Source organism: Uloborus diversus, chromosome 10 (genome assembly GCF_026930045.1).
Source record: "Uloborus diversus isolate 005 chromosome 10, Udiv.v.3.1, whole genome shotgun sequence".
NCBI lineage: Eukaryota > Metazoa > Arthropoda > Arachnida > Araneae > Uloboridae > Uloborus > Uloborus diversus.
Genome location: NC_072740.1, coordinates 111,771,076 through 111,797,932, shown reverse-complemented (window position 1 = coordinate 111,797,932; position 26,857 = coordinate 111,771,076). Strand labels below are relative to the sequence as shown.

At 32.9% G+C, this 26,857-nt stretch overlaps 1 protein-coding gene across 1 annotated transcript in view; it reads right to left on the bottom strand.

Annotated features, from left to right (window-relative positions):
• LOC129231298 (histone-lysine N-methyltransferase KMT5B-like) overlaps window positions 1-26,857 on the bottom strand; it is a 55,916-nt gene that overhangs the window by 16,977 nt on the left and 12,082 nt on the right. Inside the window, exons 2-3 of the mRNA XM_054865586.1 lie at window positions 11,632-11,807; window positions 280-445 (exon numbers count right to left, since the gene is read on the bottom strand). Coding sequence (XP_054721561.1) covers window positions 280-445; window positions 11,632-11,807 — 342 coding nt within the window. The remainder of the gene's footprint in view (window positions 1-279; window positions 446-11,631; window positions 11,808-26,857) is intronic.

Below are 26,857 nucleotides of genomic sequence, written 5' to 3'. Positions count from 1 at the left end.
AGAATGCATTTTTATGTTAAAGCATTTTGTTGTTTTTATGACAAATATTGAGAGAAAGGTCCTTTTACAGATCCAGTTTTCCTGAAGAGATTTCTATTAATCCCATTGCCTGTTGGACAGTCCCAGAATTACATGTTAAATGGACGCGATATCACGTCAAGAACTGCGAGGTGGTTAAAAACAACATGAAATCTTATAAGATTTCTTTTTTTCAAAATCTAACACACAATTCAATTTTCAATATAATTTAAATGACATGAAGATCAAAATCTCACTTACATGCTCTCTGAATGCTTTTATTTGAGCTCTTGATTTAGAAAGTAAGTATGCTGTGGCCCAATCTCCCGAAACAAGTTTCTCATATGCTTCTTGATAATTTTGATTTTCACAGAATTGCATCACTATATTTTTCAGCTCTTCCCCATTAGCTTTTGGAGGACGAAACCTGAAAAAGTAATAGAATATGTGTACATTAAAAGAAAATTTTATGCAAAAAAAAAAAAAAAAAAAATCATAGGGGAAAAAAATCATGTCTGCAATGTGGAATGAAGTGGAAACAAACTTTGAACACATGGCTAAATGAATGTCAGTTTTAACTGATAATAAAATAACAGTACATGTCATCACTCTAATAATTAGCAATAATTTTTCATTTTATTTAACTGATAATTTACAAGGACTATTCAGAAAGTAAGTAAGGGTACCATCTGACACTACTACGTGCATGCCAATCATTTTAATGTCTTAGTACTCGGCTTCCAGTAATTCCAACGGGAACATCCCTGCACAGCCTCTTTTTCTGATATCAAAATTTAAAATGTGTGCTGTAAATGAAAATCCTGCCAGTTGTGAAGAGCAGTCTGTGATAAGGTTTTTGTTTGTAAAAAACCTAAGATCAATAGAAATTATCGACAAGTATGTGGAGCGAGCGGAAATGATATAATAAATAAAAGTTACACCCCCATCAGCTTAAAAGTGACTGTACTAACGTTCACAATGAAGGGAGGTTTTCCCTCCTCCACCCTATACTGCTGTGCTAAGTGCAAAAGTTGTAACTGCAGCAGAATTCAGAATGAGAAATTGCCAATTAAAGTTGCGTGCCTCCCAGTATTTGATACGGATGCAACTTTTCAGAATTTTTTAAAAAATATTTCCCATTCACAAATGACCATAAAACAATGTATTTAGGTAAAATATGTGACAAAGAATCACTTGGTGACCATAACTCAATTTTTATTTTAAAAAAAAGGGCAGATCCAACTTTTGTGCTTAGTGCAGTGTAGTCCCAATATTGCATAGAGTGATTTTCAAATGTTTCCAAGAATGAAGAACTGGGTAGAAACACAAAATATGGATGACGACGAACTTTGGTTGCACGTCACTACGCTGCTGGGATCGCTGGGGGCAGAACTTTACTGCAAAAAAATTTCAAAGCTTGTGCACTGCTATGATAAGTGCCTAATTTAATGGTGACTATGTAGATAAGTAGAGGTGAATTCTGTTGTAGGGGACGTTACATTCACACACAAAATCAATTATAAAAGGATTATAAGATGCATATACATGCTTCCAAAGAGGAACAAGTTATTTTTTCTTGATAAAACTAAGACTGAAGATTACTTTAACCAGGCTTCAAAATTTATTTTTGTATTTGGGCTGCGAAAAATAAATAATATTTAACTGTAACGGACGTTACATAAAGTGGAACATCATTTTTGCTATGGCATGATCATATTAAAAAGTCTGTGAATCTATTATATAAATTTGTTCAAATTTTTTTGATTTAACATCACAAAACATGCCTCTAATTTATCAGAACCTTGGTATTAAAATTCAGTTATTCTCTTTTGTGATAAAATTTTTTAAAATCTCTGTAACGGACGTTACAGGCTGTAACGGATGTTGCACTGTATGACACGGACATGTTGTATGCATGTACTGAATGATAAATTAATCATTGAAAGGTGATACCTTAACTTATACACAGTAGCAGAAACTTTCTAGCCAGTCTGCGACACTATTTTCGGTAGTTGAAAATAATCTGCATCATCCTTATATATTATTTCTGTAGCCTGTTTTTGGTTTCTACGCAAGATCTTCCTCAATTCTTGATTGATTTCTTTGATTTACACCTTATTTTAAAGCTTATCGTACAGGCTACTGACGAAAAATAGACCCACGGTCTAAAAATTGTTTTTTTCCCGCCAAAAAACCCGTTTTAAAACACCAGAATGAGGTTTTCGGTTAAATTTAAAACTTTAACTTGCACTATGACCGACAGAGCTGAATAGCTTGATCGGCAGAGCATTCGACAGGTAACCAGGAGAATGAGTGTTCGGGCCCACGTCCGGACAATCTGCATCAAAAAATTAGAGAAATATCGCGCATTACATAATCACTTAAAAAAATGAATAAAAATATGAGGGAATAGAATAAATGAGAATGCTGTTACGAAAACTTGAAGCAACATGGTGCTAAATTACTTCTGAATAGTGAAGCCTTTTTTTTTAAAGCTTTTGCTCCAGTAAGAAAATTAAAGCATAATGTAAGCGAAAAAAAGTATCAGGTTTAACATTTCAGACTACAATGGAATTGTTTTTGGTTCAGAAAAAAAATAATAAATCGTATATTGAAATATAAATTCTTCTAATGAGTTTTTGAACCTTTGTACAGCTAAAATTTTTTTACCTCAAATTGATATTACGCTTTTCATTTAAAACTAAGAGTATTTTTTAGAATACAAAGTAAAACATTAAAATTACTAACAACTTGATGAGTAAAATATACTTTTTTTCTTTTTTCGGAAAAAAAACAAATAGCCTAGCACATTTTTATTACATTCGAAAAGCTACGCTTAAAAAAGAACTTAGTTCAAATTATTTTGTATTGTAACCGTGCGGTTAAGCAGCCTGCGATGACAAATTGTAAAACTTTTAAAAAGTAAAAACACTACTCTTCAATATCTGATCTTATGTATTATTTCGGTGGATTATTTTTCTGTCAGTATGTGAGATCTTACTTATCTCTTGAGGAAATTCCCCCCCCTCATTTTAAAACTTATCAGGCCGGCTAATGATGGAAAATAGACTTACGGGCTAAAAATCAAATTTATGGAAACGCCCCTTGCTGTTGCAAAACTTTGATGCAGCCTGTAGTTCTTAAGCATTTTTTTTTAAAGCAAAGTTCTAATATAATTTTCCAATTTTTTGCGTCGCTTTCGGCAAAAAAAAAAAAAAAAAAAAAAACATAAAAATAAATAAATAAATAAAAATAACTTTTTTTAAAAAATAAAACTTAAAAGCACTGGACTTAGTTGTTCAATTAATTTGATAAGTTTTTTGGGTAGAGCGTTTGGCTATAAACTATCTGAACTTCGGGCAAGCCCGGGCTGTCCAACATAATAGCAAATTTAGATTAATAATACGCATTACATGGACTGATAACATACAACAGATAACACACGCAAGACAATAAAATAAATGCTGTGGGAATGCTACTTGGTGTGTCCACTCCTTTATGCAGGCTAGTTATCATTCAGATAAGTTGACTGTTAATCGAAGGGTAATCTTCCTTTTTTTTTAAAGTTTTGACTTCGTCCAGACCACTAAGCATAATGTAAGCATGAAAAAGTATTGGATTTACCTCAAGGGAATCCTTTTTGCGCAGAAATCAATTTCATTCTATGCTGAAATGTAGATTTTTTTAATAGCAGTGTTCGACTTTTTGTACAAATGAAAAAATACTACACCAAATTGAAATTACGAGTTTCGCCCAGTAAACCTTTAATTGTTTATTCGCGAATGAAACATTAAAATTAGTATCAACTTTATTAGTAACAAAACCATTTTCTACTCCTCTGCTTTCAGCTGGAAAAAAAAAATACATTTTGTCTACGTTTGAAAAATTATGCTTAAAAAACGGGCACAGTTCAACTGGTTTTGGTTTTGAATTTTAAGTGTTTGATTAAAAGGAAAACATGTGCGTGGATTAAGGCCGTAACAGTTAAAGCAGCCTGCTATGGGAAATTGTTCAATTTTCAAAAATAAACACTTATTTTCAATCTATTTTATTATTTCTCTAAAATGTTTGTTTCAAAGGCGTGAGATCTTCGTGAGAGTATACGTGAGAATACTCTCACGTAAATACGTGAGATCTTCCTCATTCTTTAATCAAATTCCATGTTTTACTAATAATTTCAAATCGTATCATGCTGGTTAATTACAAAACATAGAGACGCATGATCTTATTATTAAAAAAACGCTTTTTTGCTGTTTTTTATTACGCATTCCTTCAATGAATATTATTCGAAAAAGAAGGCGCAATTGCTAGGTTTGTTGGAGTGTCGTGTTGTTAATCAGAATGGTGCCAGTTCGAGTCCGTGCCAATAAATATCTCTTTTATGTTTCTCTTTTTCCCGTCAGATGCTCACATGGGCGGTACTGTATTTGCCACAACCTGTTTTTTCACATGCAAAATTACTGCTTTTTCACGAGTCACTCAGCACTTTTAATTATATTTATGTTTCCATTGAAAATACGTACAACCAAATGGTGAGCGATGATCAAATTATCACAACGCTGTATAAAACGAGGTTTTGTTACTGATGTCTTCAAATTACATGCCTTCTCTTTTTCGCTTACTTTTTTTTTACTTTTTTCGGTTCTTCTTCATAATGTTCTTTCTTTGAAATTTTTAAAGAGCGAAATGCTTCATGAAACGATTTGAAGCACAGTGCGGAGTTCCGCACGGGTCGACTAGTCCTTATATATTATTTCTGTAGCCTGTTTTTGGTTTCTACGCCATATTTTCCTCAATTCTTGATCAATTTCTTTGATTTACACCTTATTTTAAAGCTTATGGTGTTGGCTACTGACGAAAAATAGACCCACGGTCTAAAATGTGTTTTTTTTCAGCTGAAATACCTGTTTTAAAGAACCAGAATGAGGTTTTCGGTTAAATTTATAACTTTAATTTGCACTAAGACCGACAGAGCTGAACAGCTTGATCGGCAGAGCGTTCTCCTCGTAACCAGGAGAATGAGTGTTCGGGCCCACGTCCGGACAATCTGCATCAAAAAAATAGAGAAATATCGCGCATTACATGAACACTTAATTAAGTGAATAACAAATATAAGGGAATAGAACAAATGAGGAGGAAACGCTCCTTGCTGTTGTGAAAACTTGATGTGACTTTGCGCTAAATTGCTTCTGAATTGTACGTTTTTTTTATTTTATTTATTTTTTTTTTTTACGCTTTGGCTCTGGTAAGAAAATTAAAACATAATGTAAGCGAAAACATAAGTAACAGGTTTAAGATTTCAGATTACAAAAGAATTGTTTTTTGTTCAGAAAAAAATAATAAATCGTGTATTGAAATAATTCTTCTAATGAGTTTTTGACTCTTTGTACAAATAAAACAATTACTACCTCAATTTGAAGGGTAAAATATATATTTTTTCTTCTATTTGCAAAAAAGCAAATAGCTTATCACATTTTTCTACATTCGAAAAGCTACGCTTAAAAAAGAGCATAGTTCAATTTATTTTGTATTTTAACAGTTTTGTTAAATGATGAACACGTGCTGCCATCTAAGTCATAACGGTTCAAAACGGTTGTAAAAATTTTAAAAAATAAAAACATTTTTCTTCAATATCTTGTCTTATATATTATTCCCCTCTCATTTTAAAACTTATCAGGCTGACTAATGACGAAAAATAGACTTACGGTCGAAAAATCAAGTTTTCGAAAACGCCCCTTGCTGTTTCAAAACCTTGATGCAGCCTGTAGTTCTTATGCATTTTTTTTTTAAAGCAAAGTTCTAATGCAGTTTTAAAATTTTTTACGTCGCTTTCGGCAAAAAAAAAATATATATATATATATAATAAATCAAAAAAAAAAAAAAAAGCCTGTGTGTGTGTTCATATTTTAATAAAGCTCTAAAGCACTGGACTTAGTAGTTCGGTTAAATTGATAAGTTTTTTTCGGTAGAGCGTTCGGCTATAAACTATCTGAACTTCGGGCAAGCTTGGGCTGTCCGACATAATATCAAATTTATATTAGTATTACCCATTACATGTACTCGTAACATACACACGTAATAAAATAAATGCAGTGGGAATGCTACTTGGTGTTTCGACTCCTTTATGCAGGCTACAGTTATCATTCGGATAAGTTAACTGTTAATCAAAGGGTGTTCTTTCTTTTTTTAAGCTTTGACTACATCTAGACCACTCAGCATAATGTAAGCATAAAAAAGTATTAGATTTACCTAAAGGAAATCCTTTTTGTGCAGAAAAACATTTTCATTGTATGCTGAAATGTAGATGTTTCTAATAGCCGTGTTCGACCTTTTGTACAAATGAAAAAATACTACGCCAAATTAAAACTACGAGTTTCACCCAGTAAATCTTTAATTTTTTATTCGCACGAATACGATATAAAGCATTAAAATTATTATCAACTTCATTAGCAAGAAAACATTTTCTACTCCTCTGCTTTCTGCTGAAAAAAAAAAAACATTTTGTCTACGTTCGAAAAATTACACTTAAAAAACGGACTCAGTTCAACTGGTTTTGGTTTTGAATTTTAAGTGTTCGATTAAAACAGAAACATGTGCGGACATTTAAGCCGTAACGGTTAAAGCAACCTTCTGTGTGAAATAGTTCAATATTCAAAGATAAAAACACTTATTTTCAATCTAATTTATTACTTCTCTAGAATGTTTGTTTCAATCGCTACATGAGATCTTCGTCATTCTTTAATCAAATTCCATGCTTTACGAATAATTTTAAATCGTATCATGCTGGTTAATGACAAAACATAGAAGCATGATCTTATTATTATTAATATTTTTTTTTTGGCAAAAAGCTTTTTTGCTGTTTTTTACTATGCATTCCTTCAATGAATAGCTTTCGAAAAGGAAAGCGCAATTGCTAGGTTTGTTGGGGTGTCGGGCTGTTAATCAGAATGGCGCCAATTCGAATCCGTGCCAATAAATATCTCTTTAATGTTTCTTTTTTTCCCGTCAGATGCTCACATGGGCAGGACTGTATTTGCCACAACCTGTTTTTTCATGTGCACAATTATTGCTTTTTCACGAGTCACTACTCAGCCACACTTTTAATGATATTTATGTATGCATTGAAAATATGTACGACCAAAAGGTGAGCGATGATCAAATTATCACAATGTTGTATTTAACGAGGTTTTGTTACTGATGTCATTAAATTACATGCCTTCTCTTCTGCGCTTACTTTTTTTCGGGTCTTCTTCATAATGTTCTTCCTTTGAAATTTTTAAAGAGCGAAATGCCTTACGAAACGATTTGAAGCACAGTGCGGAGTTCCGCACGGGTCGACTAGTTATTATTAGTTTTATTTTAAGTTTTCATGAAATACATAAGTCCTTTGTGAAGGTCAAGACTTGGACAATTTTCCAACTGGTCAGTGGCCACTAGACCCGAAAAACTTAGTGGTCACCACTGTCGCTGAGTTTTAAAGCATTAGGGGGGGGGGGGGAGGGAGGCAGCAGCCTTCACTACTTTCATAAAAAATAAATAGAACTCTACACACTATGAAAAACAATTATTCGAGACATATTAATTTTAATATGGAAATTTTGCATTCAAATAGGTTTTTAAATTTTTTAAATTAGTAAATAAGAAGTTGGCAGGAAACTGCACTTTAGATGAAATATTTAGCTTATAGCAAAGCCTTCAAATCAATGAGGATCAAATACAACTGTGCATATAATAATTCGCATTTTTCAAAAAAATATTTTATAAAAAGAAAAAATAATAATTTATTGAACATTTTATGTTATCTTCAATAGTTTGTGTTGAGGTAAACATCCAATTCTGTTTTTGGAAACTTGAATAAGTAATAGTATCGTTTATTTTCATCTTGTAAATGACCAAACATGGCGTCTATGCGAAAAATTCATGGTTATAAATAGATATTTGAATGTTACATAAAAGTAGTAATAAATTCAAAATCCTTAAAAAACTACAATTTAGGTGAAATAGTCGGTTTTTAGCACATTAGCCTCTAAAGCAATGAAGATAAGATAATATTCTGGAGATAAAATTTTGCATTTTTAAAGACAATAATTAAGAATTATCCGAAAAAAAATGTCACATTTTGCATAATTTTCAACAGTTTGCATTGCAATAAACATCCAGTTCCGTTTTTGAAAACGTAGGCATTTCATGAGTCTTGCGTACCAACATCTTGGGAATGACCAAACATGGCGACTACACTAAAAATTAAGCTATAAATTTCTGAGTTTGTTGAAAAAAAAAAAAAAAAAATATTTTAAAAATAAAAATCCTCATGAGACTAAACTAGTTGAAAAGTTTTAGCGCTTTTGCATCCTAAGAAATGAGGATAAGGTGAAATTTTCACATAAATTTTTTCATTTCTCAAGAAAATTATTTTAAAAAATAAAAAAAACGATTTACTGCACATTTTAAGTTATTTTCATTTGTTGCCAGCAAAATAAAACATCCAATTCATCTTTGTTTTTGGAAACTTTTGCACTTCTCTATTCCGATTTTGTGAATGACCAAATATGGCGACTATGTTTCTAGCTGAAATGCTGAAGCATCCATTGTTCAAAAGATCTCCAAACGATCTTTGCCAAGTTGTATTTCTTTTTTTTTCTTTTCTTTTATTTATTTATTTATTTTTTTATTTATTTTTGTTCTTTGGTAAAATTATCTGCAGGCCGCTGAAAAATCTGCGACGCACATCTCGCAGTTTCTGCTACCGGGAACTTATAGACCATATAATAAAATCACAAAGTCATAGTCAATCATTTCATACAATAATTGTGCAAAGCTAAACCTATAACTTAATTATAATGTTAAAAAAAATACCTTCGACAAACACTTTTGTGCACAATGATATTTTTGTGACATTTATTTCACTAAAAAGAATGTTTACATTTCATGAATTTAAAAACATATTTGCATTTTATTCACATTAAATGAAAATAACCCTTGAGCTGATACTAGCCTCACTGGAGCGCTGATTTTTCCAGAAAACTTGATTTACCTTGTACCATTCTGCTTCTGTTTTTTCCTGCTCATTTGAAGTTCTTTTCAGACCAGTGTAGAAAAGTTCCCGGTCTGTACCCTTGGACTTGGCTAGGATATATCTCACCATTAAAAACAACTATTATTAATATAATTATTATAATATAAATGTTTCCGATGTTTGGTAGACAGTGGCGGATTTAACTGGATCATTTGGGGGAGGGGCATTCTCAAATTAGCTCAATTCTCACAGGTGTCCATCCTTCCAAGAGAGACCCACAAGAGAGCCCAAAACAAAATAGATAATTAATACCCTCCCCCAAAAAAAATCAATGGCACAATCTGCATCATTGATCTATCCCCCATGCAGGGCCCGAGTTACTACATCCGGTCAGAAGTTGAGTTGAATGAGCCTCTAAATTGATATCATGAAAAAATGTCTGAACATTTTAAAAATAAAGATAAATTTTTTTGTTTCCAGGGATTTTAAATAATTCTGCCCTGACTAGGAGTTAAATTTATTTCAAGTAAAACACATCTGATAAGATTCACCATTTTTCTTTAGTTTTTGCCATTTTTTTAAATATATTTTTTCCTCTCAGAAAATAATTCCAAAGCTCATAAGGTTTGGAGGGAGGGAGACATGGACCCCCTCTTAATCTCCCTGCTGGTCAGTAATTTTGAGTTTCTCCGTCTTTGAAGGGACTGAACTATCTCCTAACCTTCAAACTTGAGTCAATGTGACTAGATTCATGGATGGTACTAAGTTTCACTACTCTTCAAGCCCTGTCACCAGAGTTTTTAAGCATTGACAACCAACATTACAAAAAAATAGTCTAAAATTGGGTCAGAATTTCAATGTGAAAACATTCCCAGGGAGAGAGAATTTAGAGCTTTAATTCTAAAAATGATTGGGGAGAGCTCTCACTCCTCCCTTTCCATGGCATCATATTTAAAATTGTCTAAAATCTTGTTTTTGTTTTTTCAATATCAAGAAGTGCTTGAGGAAGAGATCACGAATCCGTCTCCTTGACACTACCAAAGATGGCCAACCATCACGATTTAAAAGATTTCAGTTTAAAAAAAATTCCGGATAAGAGCCTCCGAAATTCTCTTTCCCCGTCTAATATCATCAAACATCATTGCAAGCTGTTTTTAGAAATAAAATTTTGCAAAATTTAGCTAAGGCTTAGAGCCCCTTAGCACCCTATTTATGAAAGAAAATTAAACCGCTTAAACAAATATTGAGTTCGTCACTACTTATCTTCAAACTGTATTTACAATTTTAATCTTTGCAATGATCTTTCTCTTTGCTTATTTCATCACATTTGATACGAAAACTGGTAAAAAGAGATGCCATCTTGATATTGCATATTTTCTTACAAGGAAACAAGTACCATTGAGGGTCTAAATGATTGTTAGAAATAGTTCTTGAGTCCACAAATGAATCAATCGAACAATTTGAGTGGAACCAAAATACTGGTAAAAATTCTTTTTTCCCCCCATTTTTTTACTTGAAACACTTCTAATTACAACCCCTTTAATCACAATTTAAAAAATTAGGCGTACCTCAATTCTATATAAATATATATCTCGTTTTATGTTAATTTGTCATTAGCCATTCGCTCAACGAAAATGATTGTCTATACCCCCCCCCCCTTCCATTGGCATGTGCCTTTTTCAGGACCCAGTCCAACCCTGGCTACATGTTGGCAACCATGGACTTTATGAGTTGTTTGATGTGTTGAATACATTTTTATAATTGCATTTAAAAATGTGTAACGGATGTTACATTCAAGTTGTAACGTCCGTTACAAACTTATGTAACGTCCGTTACATGCCTGTTTCTGCATGGTTTTTATTATAATCATATAAATTTTGGAAATTATAGTTTCTTTAACCTAAAATTAAAGAAAATAATTAAGAACAAAACTTTTTAAAAATTTTTTCACAATGTGAGAAGAATTTATTTACCTTTTTGTAACGGATGTTACATATAATACATGATGTTGTAATTATGCCCCTAATTAGACTATTTATGTTCGAAACAAGCCCAAACATAGTTTTATTTTACTTTTATAGTTTTTACATCAATATTAAATTTACTCCATTTAAATTTAGAATCATAATTTGCATTACTAATAAGGTACAAAAATGATCATTTTACTTGCTAAAAAACATAAAAAATAGACATTTTACCATCTCTTCCTGCACTAAATAAACCTAATATGAGAAAAAAGCAACACTAGATTCTTGTTCTAGGGGTTATAAGCTTTCCAATGATATATAACTCTTAGGGATTTGTTTAAATTGATTTTCTGACCTCTTGGTTTCATGTTAGCTGGAATTCACCTAGAGTTTCAGTCGCTCCTTCAGATGTAAATAATATATTTTTTTCTTGTGCTTCGTTTTTTTTTTAATTTAAAATTGTTCCTTACTTTCTGATTAGCTCTCATACAAAAAGTAACTTTGAAACCACCATTATCTCAAGTAAAGTATCCCAAAAATCCAGAAGAGGCAAAAACATTAAATGGAATCATCTCTTATTACATTTTAAAAGATCTTTTCACAGATAAAAATTTTAAGCAAAATATTTACCTGGGATTCATCTTATGAGTAGTTAACTTCAAAAAAGAGTCAAGAACTAAATAAGTAGCTAAATCATCATTTTCACATAACTCCTTTGCTGTCATACCAATAGAAGTACTTTTAGTGGGGCAGATTTTTGAACTATGATCTTCTGATAGAATTACAGTAGGACTTGGCACAGTAACCTACATAATGAAAGAGATACATAATCACATGGACAAATAAAGCAGGGTGTAAAAAATCAGGATTATTCAAAAAAGAAAATATGTTTTTTTTTATTCAATGAGGTTTTTAAAATTTAAATTTGACTTTTTCATTTCTTTTTATAAGTTTTGAGACTATTTATTAATAACTTCAGTCATTAAATTACATTAAAAAATATAAATACACTTGAAATTGACATTTTCAGAATCACAAAATTATTATATTTTATTTATTACTAGCTGTACCCGACGCGCGTTGCTACGCCAACAAAAAAATACATCATTATACTGATTTTCATGACAATCAGTTGAACGGGGCAGAAGTTGCTACTCTGCAGTGCCACCTGGTGGCGAGTGGCTTCAATGAGCATATTATGCACCTTCTCCGTGGAAAAATACATATATATAGCAATTTTCATAATAATCGGTCCAAATATCAAGTGAAGCCGTGACTATACTCAAATTTTGTACTCACGCAGTTTGCAAGATCAATCAATCGCTAAAAATATCAAATAGAAAAAATTTTAAATCCCCCCGTTGCATGAAAAGCCATAAAACAATAAAGAAAGACTTTATTTGTTCAAACTCAAGAAAAATGGCAACAGCTAACTTCTTATCAATGAGATCTTTCAAGCGAATTAATTTCTGCAGCTGATAATTTTATTAGTATTTATCCAATGGATTGTCACTTAAATTGGAATAAAAAAGGAACTATCGATCGGATTTTTTTCGAACTGGTCTATAAACATTCCCAGTACCAAAAATAACAAAACGGTGAAAGTTTTAGCCAAATCTGCCAGGTAGTTTTTGAGTTCATGGATGACATACAGACAAACATTCATTTTTATATATATAGATTTCATCAAAACACTTTCGAAATATGATATAAAACGAGTTGAATACAAATGATCGAGTAGTATACTATAAATCAGGGTTCCCAAAAAACGAGAACTGCATACTTAGAAATAGAAATTTTGAGCAAAAAATCTTAGTTTGTGATATTCTCACAATGTTAAATCTCAATGGGTAAATTGCAAAAGAGAAATCTTCTAAAGATTGCAAGGCTATTGAAACTCAATTTCTTAAAAATGGTATAATTTAACTAAAATTATACAGATTACCTAAGTTGCAAGATTTGTTTTAAATCATAATCAGATATCAATTAATTTACAATTGAGTGGTTTTCAGTTACATTAGCTCTCATTCTACAGAGAACATTTGCCAGACTTACCAACTTAACTAAAATTTATATATATATGTATATTTTTTTTTTCGAAAAAACAATTCTGGATGATTGTGCATTTTTATCACAACATTAGAATTCCCCGATTTCTGTATCTGATTGCTAATTTCAACCATCCTTAATCAGTTGTACTTTCTTAAATCTTCACAAAAATTAAGATAAACGAACACAGAAAAATATAATGTTGATTTTTAGGAGTGGACTGAACTAGGATGAAACTGAATTAAAATATTTGTCAGCGTGGCAAAATGCTACGGTAAATCATAAAAAGTGTTTCGAAAATTAATGGAGTGCCCCCTTTGACAAAAACACCAATAAACAAAATTAGGAGCTTTACATAAGCAGAGCTAGATACTGTAGAAGCACGCCCGCACACCATGCATGGATACAGTCACTGACGTGCGGATACATTCGCAGCGGAGTGTCACATCATCCGATAATTGTAAAAGTTCTTAAATAAAAGATAAAGATTAGATCAATTTGAAACAAATAAGAAGTAAAGATAATATCTTCACTTCTAATTCATTTGAAATTGATATTGATATTTTTTATTTAGATTGTAAAAATTATTACAAGATATATACACACAGTTCAGTGGATGTATTCGCTGCTGTGTGGATAAATTCACTGCGGGCATGTGACAACTGAGCAATTCTTTCCATCTGGCTTTGTATTTCCTTTTTTCCAATTTCTTTGGGCTCATATCAAATCACAAAAACACTTCTGTCGCTTTAAAGCTTATCATAGGGGGCCATCAAGTTCACACTTGCCGTATTTTTGGAACTTTGCACCACACCTGGTGTAAGCGCCATGCTTTCAGTTTAACGGACAGTGTTAAAGAAAAGTTGTTTCTGTTTGAAACAAAATTTTAACAGATTAAATATTTTTAAAAAGAAAAATTTCTTAACTACTTACTGGTAGTCAATTACCCCAAATCCGACAAAAAGACTTTGCCGAATTTCGGATCTCTGTTGAAAATTTTGACATTGCGCATGAAAAAAACTTTGAAAGATCGTCTTTAAGGATGTTTAAAAAAGTTATGAACTTACTTTGAAATAATCACAGAATAAACTCGCTTAAATTTCAGTACCTTACTCCAAAAAACGATGCTTAAAGCAGGAAATTCAGACTTTACCGCTAAATAAGAATTACGCAAATTTTCCTGATCTTTACTCAAAAATTTGGACATTTTTCCAATTTTAGCTCAATCCTTTTAACTAAAAACTAAAGGCATAAAATACATTCCGGCATAATTTTACATTATCTTCCCATTAATTTGAAAATACTTAAATTACAGTAGAGGTTAAAAAGTGCGAAAAAGGCGGGACCCGCCAATTACGAATTCATCAGTATTTTGCATAGTTGATCGCTTGGTTAAAAAAGTCATGTTTAATAATGCTACAAGAAATTCAAAAGGAAAATTTTGTTCTTTTTTATTCAAAACACATTTTGAACAACTTTCTGATAATTTCTAAGAAAGTTCCAAACATTTCATTTTCCTCTTTATAAAATAGTATATTTTCTGTAAAATGTTGTAAACTAAAAAAAAAAAACACCATAAGTGCCACACCTACTGTATCCATCACATCAGCAATTTATAAAAAAAAAATTCTTGTAAGTGCCACAGTGCTTACGTCCGAAAATACAGTAGAGTTTTGGAATTCTTGTGAGCATTGGGCTATTAAGGGACCAATGGCAGATGGGGGACTTGCTCCTAGTGGCATCTCTCATCTTCATAAATAACCTCCCAGGCCTAGTAGGCCTGTGCGATAATCAGGCCCTGCTGCCCCCAGGTTAATATTGCAGCAATAGCTTTAAACTGAGTTTTTTAGAGGGAGAGCTTATATAAATATTTCATCCCCTTCTACAATATGCTCGAAAATAGCATAAATTTGAACTTTTAGAGATTCAATTGGAAAATATTTCCTGGCAGGGCAAATCCAAGAACCCTTAATCAATGAAGAAATATTTCCTGGCTTATTGGGCCGTGGTCAGAGTGGAAAAGAAAATCCAGAGATTTTGACAAGCTCTGCGACTGAGATGATCAGTGAATGATTTCAATGAGACTGATGAGATGAGATCCCGTATTTAAGTAAACTTCCGGTGGCTGCCGGTTCCCGATTGGATGGCGTTCTCAAACTGCTGGTGGATGCCGGTTTTTGATTGGATAGCGTTCTTCTCTTGGATGGCGTTCTCCTCTAATTGGTAATCTGATGGAAAGTAGGAGTAGCTTCAGATTTGAAATGGGAGCTGACATCAGAGGTGCAGATTAGCGGTTGCCACTTGCCAAATAGCGACCAAAAATTTCAGTGCCAATCACCACTGGGGGACCAAAAAAATTAATTAAAAACTTCTCCCTAGTTTTCATTATCGCTTGCATTGTGCTTTGAAAGCAGTTTTTCATATTCCTCTAGGGTGTGACATCACTTATTGACGTGCAAGAAAAGTTGAAATGTTGCCTCTTTCCTTGATGATTTGCTAACGCCTCAACAGGGTGGCGACAGGAACTGGAAAAAAAAGTTCCCTGACTTTTCCCTGATTAAGTTCACCAAATTTCCCTGATTTATGTTACTAATGATAATGGTTTCCTTTCTTTGCCCTATCTGAAAAGCATTGCATATTAAATAAAATACAGTGTTTAGAACGGTTTAAACTGTTAATTAAGAATATACTTAGAGACATACGGAGTACTCGGTAACTACTCAGTACTCTGCCAATTTGCAGAGTACTCTGTATTCGCCAAATTTTGATCAGGTATTCGACCAATGCCAAGTAGTTGTAAAAAATTGAATATTGTCCAAAGCAATCATTTACAATTCAAATTTACAAGTAAATTCAAATTTTGAGAATAATAAAGTTTGTTGTGCTTCAAGGCAGTAAATTTTATATTTTAATGCCCCGAAATTAATGAAACTTATTTATTAAAAATGGGGCAAAAAAGGTAAGTACAGAAAATATGAAATTTATGTTATTCTCACAAACAAAATTATTTATAAGCATACAAATACCTTTTTTTAAAAATAAAACGTTAAAACCACAAATGCGCAGAAACACTGCAGACACGTGTTTTGGCATTACAAGGAATGCTTTTTTCAAGGCACAAAATGTGAGCTTGTGAATTTAAAAACATCCGTCAAAAGTCCGATTTTTTTACATTCATTAGCTCACATTTTATGCACTGAAAAAGATGTTCATTGCAATGCAGAGACACGTGTCTGCAGTGCTGCACATTTGTGCTTTTAACCTTGTTTCATTTGCTTTTAAAAATTATTTACGTTTGGCAGACTAGAAGTATAGATTGATATAATTTGTTTTAATTCCAACTGGATTAATCCTACCTTTTATGTATTTGTTTATTTTTAACTTAATGGAACTTGGTACTCGGCTACTCGGCCAAAGTGCTACTCGGTACATCTCTAGAATATACTTTGAAAAGATGCTCCGTTTTTTTTTTTGGTAAAAATAGTATATTAAATTATCAACAGAGAAATATTGTAGGAAATTTAAAACAAATATTTTTTTCTTTCAGGAATCGGTTAACATAAGAATTCTAAGAAATTATTAAAACCACTCTTAAACAGATATCTAATCATGATAAAACTAAAAAAAAAAAAATAAATAGAAATAATCTTGAACTGAATTTTCAAGCAGTATAATTGTTGCTGCAAGAACAACAAGCTAACTCTAGAACGTGGAAGAGAAATCTGTCAGGCCCAATAAAAACTTTTTGAATGATGTAAAAGACATAAACACATGTATCTATCTCTATTGATAAAGATGTTCTTAGTAACCCCAAAACAAGTGTAATTTAATTTGCATGTTTGTACATTAAAATAGTGTAATTTCTATGTCAATAAATGTTACCATTTAAAATCAATAAAAGTTGAGAGATGTTCGCAAAGTTGCGTGAGACTAATACCAATCATTCGCCTTCGAATACCTTATTATTGCTTGACCAAGACCAAATATATTCTTTTTTTGAGCGATCACAGTTGGTTATTGTTTTCACTTGTCCGTAGTTGATGTTCTTTCGACTTTATTTTTCTATGCTTTTAATGCAAACTCGTCTGTTCCACGTGTCTTCGCGAGCATGTCCCTCCTCCTGGGCGGTGAAGTTAATGTCCCCTGTCATCGACTTTACTTATTCCCGACCCTCTCGATCTTACACAATACTTTTCAGACAAAAACAGCATTCAGTCAACAACGTCCAGCATCCAGCCCCTGGAATTCATTTGAATGTAGACGTCTTGTATTCAAATCATGACTTTTACGAATATGATTCGGATAGGAACCATTTGTAGAAATAAGAAACCCAATGAGTAGGGTCCTACCGCAATTCGTGATTGCGAAAAACATAATTAAATTTAAATTCAAGACGTCAAAATTCAAATGAATGCTATGGGCTGGATGCTAAATGTTTCTTTCTTTTCTGTTTGGTATTAATTTTTTTTTTTTTTGAATTTTTTTCCCCCATTTATGAATAATATTAAGTAATGATAATGTTTCAATGAAGCTTTAACACCATTTTAAATCGGGTGTTCCAAAATATCTTCAATTTTTAAATGTGTAAATTGTAAATAAAATATGCACTTTAAAAAGCATGAGCTTTGTGCAAGAAATAGATAAAAGTCAAAAACAACGTCTTAAAAGCACAAGTAAAAGATGTAAATTATAAGTGTAGAAAATGCATTGCTTGATTGAAAACTTGTGGCTATGTATTTTTTTTTTATCCAGGATATTAAAAAACTTTGACCTTTGACACTTTGAATTAAAATTCAACTAGAAATTTGGTTTTTCGTACTAATATTCAAACCGTATATATTGTATTTATGGTTCAGTTCCCTTCTTGTTGTTTACCTTTTATAGCGAAATTGAGGCTATAAACGAAATTGTTATTTGGTTCCTTAGACTTCACTATGAACAGGCGCGACTGCACAGTGCATACACACAAATATATATTGATAAAGACCGGTTAAACTTGAAAAACCTTAGGTTTCAGGGAAATGTTTTAGACGTCAGACAAATTATTTGTCTGAGCTTATGAAAATTTCAGTGTAACACGACTACCGAAAGATTCTTAGAACATTGTGTATTCATCCAGCTAAAAACAAAATGGTCAGTGTTCTCCCCCTTCCCCCATCAGTTCTCTAATTATCTGTAAATTTAAACCAGTGGTTCCCAATCTTTTGCACGTTGCGACCCTTTTTTGACTAAGTAAAGGACCTGTGATCCCGTAGCCTACATGTCAGTAAAGTATCGCTAGGTGTGGACCTAACCTGGCAACATTGTGAAAGCTACGTTAGATCCTACATTACAAAACTGCTATGTTAGATTCGATCCACCCCCAACTATATTGTGGTAGGAATAATGTTTCGACCGAATAAGAAACGCTACACGACCCCATTTGGGGTCACGACCCTGGGAACTCACCCCTGCTTTAAAACAATTTTTTGTACTCATTCATGCTTTGAAGAAATGCAGGTATGTATCATTTTTCTCCTTAGAAAGTTTTCAAAAGAAAAATTCAGTGAAATCCTGTTACAACGTATATCAGTATAACGAAATACCCATTTCAACCAAATAAGTTTTCAGTCCCGATTTTGAAGTTCATTGTTACTGGATTTCACTGTATTATGAATTACATGATCAATGTGTACATACCTTGTAAAGAATTTTTTACGAGTTTGGCTCGAGAAATTATTTTCAAAAATGTTTGTTGAGCTGTGGAAAGCATTTTATGCGTTTACATTTGTAGTAACATAGTATAATATAGACAAAAATAGATTCCAAATATCTAAATACGGTTTTAGACCCCGGTTTTTTTTTTTTTAGAAATGGTCGCATTATTTCGAACAATGTCTCAAAAGAGTGCTGGAAATATTTTGCCAGATTTTTTATGGAGCAAAATGTCAAACAGTACCTACCACCTTTTTCAACGAAATTCATTTTTTCTCGAATTTTAAACAATCAAAGAATGGATATTTCAAAAAAGCAAAAAGTAGACGACACAGATAGAGGCTTGAAAAATACTCGGGAAAAAATTTACATGAAAACTTCAAAGGAATTTGTAAAACCTTCATCCAACTTTCCCCGCAGGTTAACATTGGATCCGTAGGCTTTCAGACTCTCAGTGAAAAGCATCCTTAAATTTGCTTATAAAGTAGCATTAATATACATATTTATCTTTCTTTGGATGCACCAGCTCCATTGTTTATGCCTTCTTGATGTAGTGAAAAGTAATGGGGGTAGTGCATCCCCAGAAATAGAAATATTCATTAATGCTATATTATAAGCATACTTAAGATCATTTTAATCTTAATTATATCCGTGAATTAATTTCAATAACTCGGAAAGGTTCTTCACTGAAGGTCTGCGATGCAACTTTACGCAAAATGCGATACTTCCTTTTTTTTTTTTTAAATTTACAATGTGAAATATTTTTTTTTTTTTTCGGATATAGGGTTTATAGGTGTGAGTCCTATACTCTGGTTTCATGCCAAAAAATAAGGGAAAAATTTGTAAAACAAACCCCTAGAAAAAAGGATGGGTTTTGATGATTTTAAAAATATAATAAGTGGTAATACCCCCCATGAATTAACCAATTTCCTCCATATGTTCTTGCGTACAAACTTAGCACCTCTCTAGCCCCTCAGAAAAGTACTAATGTATAATATAACGATCCTTTCCCCTCCAAATAAAAATAATGGCTATGAAACTGTCAAAAACTGAAAAAAATTGCGGCCGACATTTCCAAAAAAGCGGGACGTGTGAATGGAAAAAGGTGGTCATATTTGGATTCAGGAGGTCATTTAACACAAGAATTCACAAGAATTATCTCAGAAGCACTCTTTAAAAACTATGTCCTTTCTAAACACAAATCAAATCGTGAAGATGTTTCCAAGCATGTGGATTCACTTTCAAAAGCACTCATTCATTCCTTCACTGAAAAATGCCTCCGGAAAAGAGGGGAGTAGTAAATGGAAATGGTCGTTTGCGCTAATGATTGTAAATCTTATACACCTCACCCGGTTTTTCCCCTCAACAGACTTGCCAACCTTATGAAAAGAAAAAACGGGAGATCCAGTCAAAGCTTTAAGGGAGAAAAAGGGAGATTTTAAACGATGCTATAATAAGTAAAAAACACTGTTATAACAAGTATTTATTTAACTTTTTCATGAAAGAGAATTCACTTGTATAATCGCTCTTTTTGTTTGTAGATATTTCTTTTTTTCAGACATCACTAAAGATGAATGTTAAGGGTGCTCTTCACTGAGAGTCTGAAAGATTCGGATCTAATGTTAACCTACGGAGAAAGTTGGAGCTTGTTTTACAAATTCCTGTGAAGTTTTCGGATCCGGTTTTTTTTCTGAGTATTTTTCAAGACCATGTCTGTTTCTTTTAGTTTTTACTTTTTTGATGTGTCCATTCTCCGATTTTTTAAAATTCGAGAAAAAATGAATTTCTTCGAAAACGAGGTACTGTTGGACATTTCGCTCTGTAAAACATCTGCAACTCGTGCTATCGAAATTTTAAGAACGCCCTGACACGCAAAATATTTCCAGCTCTCTTTTGAGATCTTGTTTGAAATAATGCGACCATTTTTTAAACAAATATCATGTTCTAACTATTGAAAAAAATTTCAAAATACGTTCACTTTTTGCATTCGCCCCGCCCTTTATTAGAAACCTCCCCTTTTTGAGGGGTAAGTGCTAATGGGGTGTAAGATTTATTACCCTCTCATTAGTTCCCCTCAATGACCTCCGCTGGACGTCCTTTCTTCTTTCCTCTTTTCCTAAGGCTTTCGTGAAGAATCAAGTGCTTTTGAAAGTGAATCCATGTAGATGCGTGCTATTAGCTGTTAAATTCGCAACATCTGCTTTTTTTCAAATTTGTGGTTTGAAAAGAAATAGATTTGAAAGGAATATTTCTGAGTCAAATTGTTTATTTACAATATAATGAACATTGTTACAATGCTGTCGAATGCGAAAAGTTGACATTTTTCCCTTCCAGTAGAAAAATATTTTTATATATAGATTAAATCGTATTCCAGATACTGGGTATTTTGCATCGTTTTACATGTGTTTTATGTTACTACAAATGGTACACACATAAAGTGCTTTCCACAGCTCAACAAACATTTTTGAAAATTATTTGTGTCTTTAAGAGCCAGACTCGTCAAATTTCTTTAGAAGGTTTGGGAGGTGGAAAATTCAATTGCGGAAAACATTCCGTACACCAACATACTCATTAAACACATAGAAAATCATGAAAAATATATTAGCAATTTAATATAATTCAGTTAATGTAAAAAACACACCGTGGTAGAATTACTAAGCATTGTATGTATTAGTTTTAATGACGTTTTCAGCCTTATGTTGCCGACAAAGCTAACTAAAATGTGAACAATATAGAATGGGGGTTACAAGTTTTCACTGTTTTCTATTTTCATTCTCAGAAGCTAGATCAGCATTTTAATACAATGTAGAAAAAATTAATTACAGGCATAAAGGTTTTCAGGTCACATAAGCACCCCCCCCCCCCTCCCTTAAAAAAAACATCATTAAAGATCGTCTTAAATTTCGTTTTTATGGCTTTAATTTCAAAAAGTTTCGGGAAGGGAGTTTGTGAAAAGTCCTTCTTTGACCATAAAAAAAAAGTCGTCTAAAATTGCATTTTTGGATTTCAAAAACCTGCATGTCCCCAACGTTATTAAAGATGGCCTACAATCATGTTTATAACACTTTAAAAATTTTGCCTCCCCCCCCCCCCCAACATCACACTAAGACTGCGTTTTTAAACTATTTCGAAAAATTCCGGGGAAAGCTTCCGAACTCCCCATTTCCTAACAGAATTGAAGAACCTGAAATTGTGTTTTTGGCGTTTCAAGTTCAAAAATTTGCTGGTGGAAGATCACAGGACCTCTTACTTACTTCCAAATACTACCAGAGATCGTCTAAAAGTGCATTTTGAAAATTTTTATTTTCGAGAAAATTAAAAGGCATAGCCCTCAAACAGAGTGCTTGGGAAAATAGGGAGTATTTCTGAGTAAATAGTATGCTTACGATAAAGATCATGTTAATTAAATATAGAAATGGTTCCCTCTCATAAACAAGAAGCTAAATCCTTTCTCTCGCTGTATTTACATATTACTAGGAGTCAATAGAATGGAAAATGTGGGATCTCAAAAAAGATTTTTGTTCTATACGAATGAAAATTACTTGATAATCATTGGATTAGAACATTCATTTTATTCTGTGACTGAAGACAGGATACGATAATTTTTCGGCACAGAAGTGCGTAACACAGAACTTAAAAGAAAAAGTTTGTCTTGTTTGTTTTTTTTTTTAATTGTGAACCCTTACTTGTACCTATAATTGCTTTCCTTGCCAGCTTACATTTGTAAGCTGTTCATTTTCATTTTTGTTTCAACTTTATGTATTTCCTGCAAATCTGTTTCTTGCCCTTTTTTTATTTTTTATTATTGATTCATTAAATGCAAGATGCATGAAAACGAGGCAGAGCGATAAAAACTTTAAAATCTGGCAGAGCGAGGCGTTGAGATTTTTTTTCATCTAAGTATTTCGAGATTTTTTTTTTTTTTTTTTTTCAGGCAGATATACATGTAGGTAATATTTTCGTGCCTCCTGAGAAAAAGTACAACCCTTAATATTTATTATGACAACTAACGAGGATCAGACACTCACAAGACTTATTAGAAAATTTTAATAAAAACTCAATGTGTTGAAGTAGAAGCACTATATACACTATATGACCAAAAGCATTGGGACACTTTCAAAAATTCACAATGTTTAGGGATTTCTCGAGAAATAATAGTCCAATTGCTCTATAATTTGTTTCGCATAAAATGTATACTCTAGTTGTCATTTTCCAATAAAAATTAAGTCTGCTATTCATTTAGGGGACCGACAACAAATTGAGTAAAAAAGTTTTTTGATAATTTTTCATTGCAAATTGCTGGGAATAAGCTATAATTTTCAGAAATGAGTTAAAAATCTATCAAAAACTTATTTTTATGTTTTTGTGAAAGTATCTCTTATACCCATGGAAATATAAGCATTTCTTTCAAAAATGCAAAATTTTTTTGAAGGTTTTCGCCTTATATTACGCAGAGTATTTCGTCAAACGTTACTAAACTTTTAAAATATTTGACAGCATTTTAGAGAAACATAATAATAAAATTTGAAGTTAAAATATTGAAAATTTGTTGAAATATGAACAGTTAAAGCTATTAATTTTTCACTGCGCAGACACGAAAGATAGCAATTTATAACGTTCATAATTCAAAGCTCAGATACATCCTACAATCCATGAAAAAAATTCCACCGCAATTTCTTTAAATTTTAAAAAGTTATCAGCAATCTAATGAGCCGAATTTCTATAATTCTAGGATAGGCGACGAATGGTAAGGAATTGTTAGCAAACTGGCAACACTTTCCTGCCATCGTTATAGAGTGATTCATGATAAGAACAGATTATTTGTTGCTGGTCCCCTAAATGAATAGCAGACTTAATTGTTATTGGATTTGACGTCTGGAGTATACTTTTCATGAGAAAAAAATTACAGAGCAGAGAGAAATTGGTCTTTTATTTTTTGAGAAATCCGTAAAATTGTGAATTTTTGAAAGTGTCCCCAATACTTTTGGTCATATAGTGCATGTAATACCTCATGTATTTTGCCGAATTTAGTAACTGGGAATCTGAGACTCTAAAAGTGCTAGGTTTAGTTTTATTGCAAAATTTCAACGCAAGATGGTTTACAAACATTGAGAGTGGGGGAAGGAGTGATTTTTGCCTTTGAGCTTGGAGCAGGGTGAGCACCCTTGCATACAAAGATCAGAGAAAAATCTTTAATTTTTCAAATTCAGGAAATCCTTATCCGTAGCCGTCCGCGACTTTGCCGTTGTTATGCTCAATTTGAAAGAACTTTCACCATAACAACCCCTTGAGAAATGCTATCGTAGCCTTCTCATCTGCATATAGTACTTAGATAAATAAATAAATATTTTTTCAAAAAGAAAAGGATTCAAAGATAAAGATTAGGGGAATTTTCTCTTCATCAGTGGTGAGAAAAGGTATTTATAGTAGCCACATTTTTTTCTAGTCGCCACTACATTTGTAAAATAGGTAACTAACCAACAAAGTAGTATTTAATTTAGCACTAAAATATAAATATTATCAGTTCAAATAAAGGTTAATGTAACTAATTAGTGGCATTAATGTTTATTGTACAATCAAGTATTAACTATGCAAAGAGGATCTAGTTTCATTTTTAAGAATGTTTTCTGCTAACTCGGATGGGGTTGGGGAGAGTGGCAAACAGGCAGAGGAAGTGAAAGAATTTCGCCAACCGATAACTAGTTAGTCCCCACTTTTATTCGGCACTCGATTTTTCAAATTTATTAAGTAGGATCATCCATTTTTAAAGAATATTTTTTGGTTAGAATTTGGAGTTCATTTCGTTAAAATTCAGTGTGGTCATGCAGGCTATCTTTTTTTTCCTTCCTTTTTTGATATTATCAATTTTCAATAACGAACATTTTTCTAAAAATAAAACGAATTTATAAATTTATTTATTGCAAATATTCATTCATTCGTTAATTTTTCCTAGATGAGATCAGGAACCGTATTAATGGGGAAAAAAATCTTCGTTTCAAAAATTAATTTTAGTGCGAATGCAAATAAATTAATATCACAAGCGGGATTGCAAAATGCTGCGCCTTTTACACTGAGTTATTTTTCTTTTACCTATGTAGTCAAGACTCAAGAGGGAAAGAACTAGAATTTCCTTGGAAGGGTCTGTAAAAAGCTGCGGTTTCATTTCGCCGTCAGCTATTACCTCCTTCGACTACTCTGCACAGCAGGGGAGCGTCCGGTCTGTCCCCTTGCAAAATGTGACAGGTCATATGATCCACACTTTCATCGGCCACCGCTCGTTCTATTGGTTGTTGAAGTGTCAATCACTTCACTGATGAACATTGCTTTCGTTTAAAGAAAAAGCCCATTTTCAAGCGAGATCGTTTTTCTTTCCCACTGAAGAGCAGCCTTAAACTACAACGCACGCTGTAGATCAAGATGAAAACACGAAGCGCAGTTAGCATGCGTCTGAAAACTGAACGATACCGCGAAAACGGCAACGGCGCATGCGTGAGATAGAAGTGGAAGTGCGAACGTAGAGTTAAACCAAAATACCATCTCCTCCGGAAGCATTTCGGTCGACACTCCGAACGCACCCATCGGATGCTTGCCGCTCACCTTGCTTTCGACGAACCTCACCGGTCGATCGGTAAGTAACCAGTTACTGACCGCAGCGTTCTATGATCAACCGGTTACCGCATCCGTTACCATTCTAAGCAGTTGATTGATTGATTGGAGCACGTGATCATTAGTTGTCACGTGATTAACTAACCGGTCGTGCTCGTCGAACGTGAGCTCACTGAGCAGTGCGGGTTTGCTCTGCTAGCCACGCCATCTATTAGGGCTGTGAATAACTATTTTAAGGAAGAAAATTAAGTTTAATTTTAAAAAAACGCCATCTATTAGGGCTGTGAGTAACTATTTTAAGGAAGAAAATTAAGTTTAATTTTAAAAAAAAGAAAAAAACCCGAAAAAAATAAAAAAAACGGGAGAAATAGATACTCAAACGTACAACCAGGAGAATGGAGTAAAAAACGGGAGTCTCCCGTGAAAAATGGGAGAGTTGGCAGGTCTGCCTCAAGAAAGGAGGAACCGGTGAAAGGCGTGGCTTAGTAGAGAAATTGAGCTTTTTCGAAAATATTTCAGATGGTTGGAACTCCGATATATTTTTAGAAATGGTCGCATCATTTCAAACTTAGTCTCAAAGAGAGCTGGAAATATTTTGCGTGTTGGGGCGTTCTTAAAATTTCGATAGCACGATTTGCAGCTTTTTTACAGAGCGAAAGGTCCAACAGTACCTTGTTTTCAAAGAAATTCATTTTTTCTCGAATTTTAAAAAATCGAAGAATGGACGTATCAAAAAAGTAAAAACTAAAATACACAGACATAGGCTTGAAAAATACTCAGAAAAAAAATTGACCCGAAAACTTCAAAGGAATTTTGTAAAATAACATTCAACTTTCCCCGTAGGTTAGCATTGGATCCGAAGCTTTCAGACTCTCAGTGAAGAGCACCCTTAACAGCCCATTCAAGGGTTCCTCCATCACTGTTTTTCCAAAATATGATTTTGTGGATAAAGAGAGAACTTCAACATTAAAGTTAATTTTAAGTCACATGTGTGTGTGCATTCTATTTCTTCTCTTCCCTAATTGGAGGGGTTTAACCCATAAAACCCTTCCTTGGACACGGCTCTGGATGAAAATGATTTTTAGATAGCTATCAAATTTACTTTAGCAGTCGGCGAAGGCAACGTGCATCATTCTTGGAGTAAGACCATGGCGACCACCATTTGCGCCACGACCCTCCCCCCCCCATCCCCCTTTCTATATGTATAAATTCAAAAATTTAATCTGTACAAAAAAAAAGTTTGCAAAATTATTGGATTTTTCACATAATTTTTTGATTCTTCATAAAAAAGAACTCTGCGAAAATTTCTGGACAAATCCCTGGTGTCTACAGCTTTTTGGAAAGTTTAATAACTGGAACATTGTAATGTATTCAAAATATGGATGCATCAATAAGCAAATAGGCTGATTTACCGATTAATTGGCGGTTCATTAATCGAACGATTAATGATCGATGCTACCAATTCCTCCGTCACTTTTTTTTTTTTTTTGGACTTTAAGAATAGTTA